Source organism: Tupaia chinensis, unplaced genomic scaffold, assembly GCF_000334495.1.
Source record: "Tupaia chinensis unplaced genomic scaffold, TupChi_1.0 Scaffold000146_1, whole genome shotgun sequence".
Classification (NCBI taxonomy): Eukaryota; Metazoa; Chordata; class Mammalia; order Scandentia; family Tupaiidae; genus Tupaia; species Tupaia belangeri.
Window position 1 is genome coordinate 2071601 of NW_006159616.1, and position 10524 is coordinate 2082124.

The window sequence follows — 10524 nt, forward strand, 5'->3', positions numbered from 1 at the left end:
GGGCATGCACGCACACGCACCTGGCATGAGTTTAAGCCACGGGGTCTGGGACTCAAGCCACGGTTGGCTACATGGGAGTCCAGCGATGTAGCCATTACGCCAACTGCTGATCCCAACACCTTGTTCTTATCTAAGGAGAGAGAAGCATTCCTGGCCTGTCCCACACTGAGAAAGGCTCTTCTGCTCTGGCCTTGGCTGAGTGGGGCCTCAGCAGCAATTCTGCAGCGCGGGAGCCCGAGGTGGAGCATGTGCTGGTCTCAGCGTTTAGTGGGGGGTCACGTGGGATTGACAGCAGGCCTGGCCTGCCCCATTCAGCATAGCTGCTGGGCGCAGGCCCTAGCCCTGGCCCCGCCCCACCCCAGCTGGCTGCGCAGAGGAGCCTGTCAGGGTGGCCGCAGGTGCCAGAGCTAAGGCTCCAACACAGAGAATGTGCTCCTGGCAGCCCTGCAGACTGAAGCAGGAAGAGGTGGCCAAGATGGCTTGGGAGGAGCTGTTGTCAGAAGCAACAGCTTTGTTTTTTATTTTACTTTATTAATTTATTTTAATTGTCAGAGGGCACATGCGCTTGCCAAAGACAGGCAGAAAGAGGGAAAGAAAGCAAGCACTCTGCAGTGGGTGTGGTCACACTGCAATCCTTTCTCATTCATTTCTCCATCCTGCCAAAATTTTGAGCGTGCAGGTCAGCAAGTGGCATGATGTTTAAGACACTGGACTCCCACAGGGCTGACCACGGTTTGAGTCCTGTACCCAGCACCCTGAAACTCACACCCAGTGTGTGTGTGTGCACTCCCAAAATCTCAAGAGGACGATGGATGAGAAGGGATTGTGGCATGGCCATCCCGCCCAGGGGGTGATTTCTCACTTTCCCTCTCTACATCTCTCTCTGGTGATTGATGCACCCTAAGGAAAAAACCTTAAAAAAAATTTTTTTTTGAGTACACAGGGACACATGTTTGATATCTTTTTCAAGCCCCAAGGGCGAAGTTTAAACTGATAGTCCTTTTATTCTGCTACTCTTTTCTTGTTTTATTCTTTTTTTCTCTTATTTTAGCTATAGGACATGTTTATGCCAGAGAGAGAGGGAGAGGGAGAGACTGCCCCAGGGCAGATGGCCAGGCTGTGATCCTGTCTCCTCCCTTTCCCTCTCAGGATTTTGGACACGCACACACAAGTGCCCAGCGTGATTTTCAAGCCACGCATCTGGAACTTAGACCGTGCAGCCAGCCATGTGGGATTCAGCCTCCTTAACTTCTGTGCCCCCCGCCCCTTTTACTCCATTTTTTAAAGTTTGTTTCTTTAGAGGGAGTAGAGGAAAACAGGCAGACACAGGCGGGCATCCCAGCAGGATCTTCCTGCCGTGACCCGCCCCTCGCCCAGCCAGCTTGGCTCGTGGGCACATACCGGCCTGGTGCGCTCAGGGAGGGCCTAGGACGCCCACTCAGCACCTTTGCATGCAGGCTGCTGCACCATGACCCGGTCCCCAAAGGCATAGCTTTTTTTTTTAAAGGTTTTTAGTATAGCGCGTGTGTGCTCACCAGAGACAGAGAGAGGAAAGTGAGAAATCACACCCCCACCTGGGGGGATTGGCCTTGCTGCAATTCCTTCTCTGTTTTCCGCTCAGGATCTTTTTTTTTTTTTTTTTTTTTGAGAGGTTTTTGCTATAGGGCGCATGCGCTCACCAGACAGACAGAGACAGTGAGACAGAAAGCGAGAAGTCACCCCCCAGGGAGGATGGCCACGCCGCAATCCCTTCTCCTCCATTCTCCTCTCGAGATCTTGGGCATGCACGCACACGCACCCGGCGTGAGTTTTAAGCCACTAGGTCCGGGACGCGAACCGCGGTCGACTACGTGGGAGTCCAGCGACATAGCCATTACACTAACTGCTGGTCCCTCCGCTCAGGATCTTGAACACACACGCAAACGTGCCTGGCGTGATTTTCAAGGCACCGGGTTTGTGGTGGGCCATGTGGGATTCCAGGGCTTTAACTACCATGCCACCTGCTGGCCCCTGGAGGCACAGCTTTGATCATGGACCTTCTTGGTTCCTGCCTCTGTCCCCCATCCATGCTGCCCCTGGCGCCGTCCACCTGCCTGTGTCCTCTGTCCCTTGCTCATGTCCTGGATGTCCCTCAGCTTCTCCGTAGGAAAAGGAGTCATCACTATTAAAGCAACTTTAACTTTACTGTTTGCTTTATCTTAAGATATATTCATAGTGTGCAGACTTGGGCCCTGGGGTCTCCAGGGGCCACCTGGGATTTGGAGAAGTCGAGTGAAAACAATAGTTCAGCCCCCACCTGTCTCTTTACCAACCTAACAGCTCCTGGAGGGTTTGGGGGGATATCTGGGTCCCCCCTTGAAGTGAGGGGAAGGGCCCTGGGGCTTGGTGGGAGCCAGAGAGTATGACTCGGTGGGCCCTGTTGTCTCCCACAGGTGACCCATGGGCTGAGGGCATATGATGGCTTGTCCCTGCCTGAGGATGCAGAGACCGTCGAGGTGGGCCGGGGCAGCTGGACCTACTCCTACCTGTCGGACGACGAGGACCTGCTTGCTGACGACGCCTCTGGAGGTGAGCCCAGGGCCCTTGCCAGGAGTGCGGGGCACGAGGGGTGTTGTTCCTCTCTCTGCTCCTTGGAAAGGCCCTGTGAAGTCCGCCCAGGGTGGGGCCTGCAGACCCCAGTGTCCTCCTCTGACAACCTGTGCAGCCCTGGCCGGCCATGGCTCCTCTGCAGCTCAGGATGGTGGGACCAGCGGGGAAGGTGGTTGGCAGTACACAGTGCAGGACACTGACCATCTATCTGCTGCCCTCTGTGCTCACCTGGAGGCCCGGCTGGCCTGACCCCTCCCACCCCAGCCACAGGACAGGTCACTGAATCCCTCGAACTGGGGCCTTGGTTCATACTCTGATGGAGGCGTCCAAGCTGACTTCTACAGGCCAGCCCTCCCTGGGCGTGGGGGAGGAGAGCCGCTGCACCCTGCGTGCCAGGTCCAGAGGAACGCCTGGACCTGCAGGCGCTCCACAAACATGTCATTGCTGAGTTAGTCTCTTTTGCTTGCAGATGACCAGGGCAGTGGGGACCTGGGCAGCGGGGAATTCCATATGGGTAAGTTGCTCCGGTACCCTACAGTTCCCATTGTGCCCACCTTGGGGCCCCAGAGCACTGCCCTGCCATGCCCCAGCCACGGAGGCCCATCTCCTGGGCTCAGAGCCTGAGGGCTCCTTGGCCTGCCCAGGGTGTGCGCTGTAAGGAGAAGCAGGCATGGTCCCCTACTGCTGAGTGACGGATGTGCGGGCTGGTTGGCAGGTCCTGCACACTGGGGGTGGCTGGCTCTGGTGCTTACCACAGGGGACGAGGCCTGGGCAGTGGGCAGGAAAGGCCCAGTTGAAAGCTAGTCAGTCACTCAGCCATTGCAGCGCGCCTCACCCCAGGTGGCTCAGCTGTGGGGCCTTCCCCAGAGCCCTTCTTGGGGCCAGCTCTGCAGAGCTGGGGACCTCAGGTAGGGCCTGTGTGGAACAGACAGGCCAAGAGAAACAGCAGTGGTGGAATAAGCCTCACCCGCTCTGGGTGGATCACCTACTGAGAAGCCAGGGCTTCCTGGCTTGGGGGAGGGGGGTTGGGCTTTGTGGAGAGACAGGAGTCAGGCCTCCCTCACCCGCCCATCCTGGGGTTCTGGGGAGAGGAGGAACTAGCCTGTATCAGGAACCAGCAGCTACCTGTGGTTCCTGCTGCCTGCTCAGGAAGCCAGTGCCCGGACGGAGTCAGGGTGATCAGGGCTGAAGTTAAGACAGGGGCTCACACTGGCCCTGGCAGCCGTGTTGTGTCCAGCACTGTCCACGCTGGCGGGTCAGCCCTGGGCATGTCTGACCTGGGCCTCCCCAGGGGTAGGATATTAAGGGCCTCCAGATGCCCTCCAGCATGCTGGCTGGGCCTTGGCAGATGAAGGTTGGTTCTTGGGAGGCCTGTCCTGACCGAGAGCTCCCAGCACCTGGGGCTTAGACCCTGCCTGAAGCTTTGCCACCTGTAGGCTTTGCAGGGGTGCGGGATGCCTGGGAGCTGGGCGGGGGCCACATCCCAGAATGGCCCAGACTCACACGTCCCTGGGAGCTGTCTCCTGCCAAGCCAGACCTGCCTGCTGAGGCCCTCCTGCTCTGTGGTGGCCTCCATGGTTCCTCGTGGGGCTGGCCTGAGCAGCTCTGCCCTCCCTGACAGTCCTTACCCGCCTGCCCTCCTTGAGAAGCAGCTGTGAGGGCAGCAGAGGCCATGGGCATTGGGCTAGGGAATAGGGCACGGCGGCCTGGAAGCCCGAGACCAGGGCCGGTGCCTTTCCTTGCGAGGGGGGAGAGACGGGGCCTTAGACCTCCAGCCCCGAACCCTGGGCTGGGCTGCACCTCAGACCAGGAGGTGGCAGGTGTGGCACCTGGTTCCCAGAGCTTCGGTCCCCACCTCAGCCTCCCTCAGGGCAGCACCTCCCTGTGCTGGAAGCAGGGGCCATCCTGATGGTGAGGAGCCATGCCCGGGCTGTACCCTCGCCTGGCCCCGGACCCCAGAATCTCACCCCCACTGCGGCTCTCCTGCTCTGCCCCTCCCTCCCTTCCAGGGACCCCTGCCCTCTCTGGTTTGTTTCCATCTTCTGACTCATCCCTGTGTCTTTCCCCCTCCTGCCCGTGCTGCTTGGACACCTGTCTCACCCCTCTCCCCCGGCCCCGGCTGTCTCTTCCCTGCTCTCTATCTCTGTCTCCCCTCTCCTTGGCTCACTGTCGGCCTTCCCTCTCCCTCTCCCCCTCTGCCTTTGTCTCCACCTTTGTCTCGCCTTTTCTTTCTCCTCCTCACCCCCACTGCGGCTCTCCTGCTCTGCCCCTCCCTCCCTTCCAGGGACCCCTGCCCTCTCTGGTTTGTTTCCATCTTCTGACTCATCCCTGTGTCTTTCCCCCTCCTGCCCGTGCTGCTTGGACACCTGTCTCACCCCTCTCCCCCGGCCCCGGCTGTCTCTTCCCTGCTCTCTATCTCTGTCTCCCCTCTCCTTGGCTCATTGTCGGCCTTCCCTCTCCCTCTCCCCCGGCCCCGGCTGTCTCTTCCCTGCTCTCTATCTCTGTCTCCCCTCTCCTTGGCTCACTGTCGGCCTTCCCTCTCCCTCTCCCCCTCTGCCTTTGTCTCCACCTTTGTCTCGCCTTTTCTTTCTCCTCCTCCTTCCACTTTCTCTTTACATCTCTGTCTCTGTGTGTGTCTCTGTCATTCTCTCCCTCTCTCTTGACGTCTTCTGCCTCTCTCTGGTCCTCTCCCTTGCCATTGCTATCTCTGTCCCTCCTCGCCTCCCTCTCTGTCTCCCCTCTGCAGGCTCGGGGTCGCCCCTGGGCCGCCCGCCCATGGCTGGCATGATGGTCCTGGAGCCTGATGAGGAGTTCCCTCTCAGTAAGTGACCAGGCCTGGGCCGGGGGAGCACTGTCCCCCCTCTGCCCCTCTGCCTCCCTCTCTGTCTGTCTCCCTGTTCTCTCCCTCCCCAATGAGAACTATGCTGTGAACCATACCGGGGGGCATGGCAGTCCAGGGCCAGGACACAGCCAGGCTTCCTATGGACTCAAGGTTCTAGACACAAGGCCTTCCCCACGGGTTTTCCTTGTGGGGTGCGGGGGTTGGGGGACAGGGGGTGAATGCAACAGCCCCATGGGGAGCAAGGCCCTGGAGTCTGGGGGCAGTTGTGCCCACACAAGGGACCCACACAGACCCAGTGCTCGCCATGTGGGAGGGGGAGTTCTGCTGAGCCAGGAGGTGGTGGGGTGGCCTGCTCCTGGACTGGGATGGGGGGGCTGAGGGTATATCCCCCACCATGCAGGGTAGCCCTGGGCCTCCCATCCCTCCAGCTCTGGCTCCATGAGCTCTTCAGGTAGGACTGGAAGAGACCTGGAGGCAGAGGGCTGGCCAGCCAGGCCCCAGTCACCTCCGCAGCCTCCCTGTTCTTGCTGCCCGGCACCAGCAGCTCTGGGAGAGAGCTGGTTCCTGACACACAGCCTCACCTTCTGCTCCAGCCCTCGGGCACAGCCACAGGGAGGCAGCCATGGGTGCTTAGAGGACAGAGGGTGCTTGCCCTGACCTGCCCCTGGTCTGGGAGAAGAAACGGGTGGGGTGGGCTGGAGGGTCTGTGCCCTGCCCAGGCCCGAGTAGAAAGGGGCTCTGTGGGGCTCAGCCCCTCCCTGGGAGCAGACGCATTCCTGGGCAGAGGCCTGGCCTCCTCGGCCGTTCTGTACTGTGGGGCTGAGGCCAGGGGCCAGAGTGGGGGACTCTCAATGGGCCTCTGTGCCACTCACAAGGGGCCTCTGTGGCCAAGCCCACGGCCCCCACACTTGGCTACCAAGCCTCGCCCAGCCGGTACCCAGGAGCGCTGTTTCAGAGTGGGCCATGGCCTTCAGAAGCAGCCCCTGGGCGTAGGAGTCTACCCCAGCACCCGCTCACCCCCAGCCTGAGGGAGGGTGCCCTGGTTCGGAAGGCTGTGATCTGCGGGCCAGGCGGTCTCACAGCCAGTGCCACTCCCTGCTTGCCACCTCCACGCTGCATCTGTCACCTGGCTGGGCTTGCCCCTGCCCTTGGCACTGGCTGGTGCTGCTGCCCAGGGTGCCCTTCTCGCAGACACCGCCCCGGGACTCACCGCCTTCCACTTCCCCTTCCCTGGCCTCCCTCAGAGCAGCCGCCTGCCCCACCAGCAGGCCCTCTCCCCTGCCTCCCCCAGAGTCTGCACTTACCTCACTCACCTGTTCGATTCCCTTTTCCCCCCCACAACAGAGAGTGATGTCCACAGAGGTCTCCCTGTGTCCCCTGCCCCCAGAACACCAGCTGCCATAGGGCCTGCCTTCTGTGTGCACCTGGGAGGGGGGGTGCCCTTCCCAGACAGGAAGGAGTCCACAGGTCCACGTGCAGCCAGCCCGCAGCCCGGCTACCCACCGGGCACTGTGAGAAACACCACTCCTCCCACCACAGCCTCGGAGTGGGCAGCGCTCCTGTCGCCTCTGCTTTACAGATAAGGAAGCTGAGCTCAGACAGGGAAGAACGGGCCTGAGGTCATAGGGCTGGGAGAGCAACGGTGCCTCCGCTGCACCTGCCCCACGCCGGGCTGTGTTCTCCGCCCTTCACATGTACTTAAACTCAGTGGTAACTCATGTGAGCTGGAGTTTATCGTTTACACCGTAATTCATGAACATGATGACATTTAATGCATGAAAAAGTCTGGTAGGTAACAGGTGCCTCACGCAGTGGTTGTGTATGTGTGCCTTGGTGTGTGTCGGTGTGTGTGTACACACACCAGTGCGTACATACCATCGGTAAGTGGCATGGGCTTTAGCCGCTGTTTGGTAACTGCCACATGCCAGGCTCTGATACACGCTGCGTGTCTCACTTACCACTCACTCGCAACACACAAATGCATGACTTGTGCAGTTTAATGAGTGTAAACTCACTTGTATGTAGCAGGTGCTTAAGAAGCAGTAGGAGTGTGTGCGCACGCCACCCTCGTCTGAGGCGCATTTATTCAGCCCGCTCACAGGCCCCTCCTGTGCCAGGCACGATGCAAGGACTAGGTCCTGGGGTGATGATTTCCAGGGTCCCCCTCATCAAGCCTGAAGTCCAGGCTGGAGGGCAAATGACGGTAACAGTTTCTCATTGTCAGGCTCTTACTCTGTGCTGGGCCTTGCCTGCATTCAGGGAGCTAGTGCCTGACGAGGTACCATTTACGCCCCGCAGCCACGGGGCGGTAACTGCAAGTCATATCCTCGTCTCACTGAGGACTGGAAAGCCCCGGAGTGGGGCGGCGCCTGAACGACTGGCCGCAGAACCTTGGCTGTTACTGCAGTGCTCTGTGGTCCTCGTGGGACCCGGCAGGATCTAGGCGATGCAGGGTGAAAAGTGGTCTGCTCGAGGAAGCAGAGGTGCGGGGGGGCCCAGAGGAGGAAGCACTAACCTAGCCAGGGCAGTCAGGCAGCCTTCCTGGAGGAAGTGGTGGCAGCGATGGCTCCTGAGGGATGAACTGGCCGGGGACGGTGGAGAAGCACACCCTGTCCCAGGCGGGTAACCCTTGTACTGCCTCTGGAGGCCACCCTTCTTGTCCAGCCTTCTGAGCAACCACACCATCACTTGGTCTCTGGAGGACCATTTGCCCTGTTGCTTCAAGCTCTTCAAGTCCACGCCTTGGCTTCGACCCCTGGGCAGGCCTGCCAGGGCTACTTGGCACATGTTCCTGGAGGCAGTGCTGGTCATAGCTGTGGGCCCATAGGAGCCAACCTGTGCAGGCCACCCAGGGCCATCCATCACTGGTCCAGCAGCCCGAGGCCACTTCGTGTTGGGCAGGACCCCTCATGATGACACCCCCACCCCTCCTGCCTTTCCACAGTATATTTCCGGGCCCTGGTAAATTTCACTCACTCCATCGAGTACAGCCCCCGGCTGGAGGACGCAGGCTCCAAGGAGTTCCGAGAGGTGTCCGAGGCTGTGGTAGACCTGGTGAGGTTAAGGGTTTGGGGAGCGCCAAGGGGTGGCAGGGCCGGTCTGGGGGCGGGATGAGGATGTCTGGGACTGATGGTGCTGTTCCCGCCCCAGCTGGAGTCGGAGTACTTGAAGATTCCTGGAGACCAGGTTGTCAGCGTGGTGTTTATCAAGTGAGGAGAGTGCCCCGGGGGCTGGCGAGGGCCTAGGGTAACCTGGAGGGGCTGATGGGACGGGAAGGAAGCTCGGGTACAAGGGGGAAGGCAGGAAAGGCCTAATGGGTGCACCGCCGTGGGTGACGAGTCAGGACTGGTGGGATCCTTGGGGCCTGAATTCTGAGTGTAGGCTGTTGAACAGGCCTGAGCACCGGGCAGGGGCCTGGTGGAGGAGCTGAGCACAGGCCTCATTCTCCCCCACTCCCCCATCCCTCCCTAGAGAGCAAGACGGCTGGGTCTTTGTGGAGCTGGACGTGGGCTCAGAAGGGAACTCCAACGGCACTCAGATTCAGAGTGTGCTGCACGCAGTCGTCTCCAGGGGCGCCATCGGCCCCTACACGGCCTCTCTGCAGGGGTTCCAGTTCCGACGCCTGGGCGCAGGTGAGCCTGTCCCGGGGCCGGGGGTTCCCTCCTCCCACTTCTCATTCTTGTGGGGTCCCCCCAGTGTCTCCACCATGGGCTGTCCTAGCTGGGACTTGCATACCAAGGACAGGGACTCACCACGCCCAAAGTCTGCCCCATCATTTCTGCACTTGTGGCGTGCGTGGAGCGCCGTTTCCGCTCACGTAGCGTCGGGCCCAATTTCTGCTGCCCCACCACAGACCTTTGCACACTGGGGATGGTGTTAACTCCCTCCTTGGGGTCCTCCAAGTCCAGAGCACTCTGCCTTTCATAGCAGCCAACGGGGGCCAGTTAGGGCTGTGGTGCCCAAGGTGCTGGATCCCACACGGCCAACTGCAGTTTGAGTCCTGGAATTGGCGTCTTGGGAAACATGCCAGACACGTGTGTGCATGCGTGCCCAAAATCCCGAGAAGAGAATAGAGAAGGGATCGAGGTCTGGCCACCCCCCTGGGGGGGAGGATGCTCTCCCGCTTTTCCTCTCTGTCTCTCTCCAGCACACATGCCCTAGAGCAAATGAGCAACCGTGGCCAACCGGTGTTGGCGAGCACTGACTGTCAGGTTGCTGAGGCCCTTATACCCAGCCCCTGTTCAGTCTCCACAGTTCCTGTGAGGTGCATGTCACTCCTCCTGGTTTGTTTCGTTTTAAGTTTACTTATTTCTTCCATGAGTAGGAGAGACAGAAATAGACAGTTACCCCAGCAGGGGCTTTGTACCAGGCCCCTGCCCCAGCCTCAGCTGCTCGGAGCATGTTCAGGGAGCTTTCTAGGTGCCAGCCGGGCACTTTCCCATGGGTCAGCGTCTCTACTGCGCCACCACTGCAGTGTCGCTGCCCGCCGCCGGCCCCTGATTCCTTCTGGATTGGAAAAGTGGGAACTGAGGCCCAGAAAAGAAGTGCGGCTTGTCTCCACTCTGGGCGGGCGTAGGAACTCCGGAATGTAACTCAAACCCTGCGTCTGCGCCAGTCTTACCAGAGCCTAGGATGAGATGAGATGAGAAAAAGATAAGAAACAGACTCAGGAAAAAATAGGAAACTGACCCAAAACAAACAGCCGCACAGCTGTTTGACACAGAAGCCTGGCTCGTGCCCTGGGTCACTGTGCTCTGCCAGCCCACCCCTGGGAGGGCTCTGGTTTCTCGGCGAGACCTTCCTGAGCGTGTGCGTGCCCTGGTGCGGCGCTGGCCGGGACTGGTGGAGCACGGAATCGGACCTGGTGGGGGTGCCCGTCTGTCTCTTTCTCCATCCCTCTGTCATGGAAGCATTAAGTAAATGAACTAGAATTCTGTATAAATGTATTTCTGAGGGTTCAGCCTTCTCCCGCTTTTCAGTGAGCCCTCTGGACCAGGGAGGGTGAGATGGGCCTGGCTCAGCTGTCACTCCCAGGGCCAGGCCAGACAGCCGCTGATCACCCCTTCCGCTCCAGCACAGACCCCCCCACCTCC

At 59.9% G+C, this 10524-nt stretch overlaps 1 protein-coding gene across 1 annotated transcript in view; it reads left to right on the forward strand.

Moving 5' to 3' along the window:
* HSPG2 (heparan sulfate proteoglycan 2) overlaps window positions 1–10524 on the forward strand; it is a gene marked incomplete in the record, with an annotated part of 117566 nt that overhangs the window by 40094 nt on the left and 66948 nt on the right. The window contains 5 exon segments of the mRNA XM_027770665.1: window positions 2433–2568; window positions 3059–3103; window positions 8376–8485; window positions 8582–8640; window positions 8903–9063. Of these exon segments, the coding sequence (XP_027626466.1) occupies window positions 2433–2568; window positions 3059–3103; window positions 8376–8485; window positions 8582–8640; window positions 8903–9063 (511 nt within the window).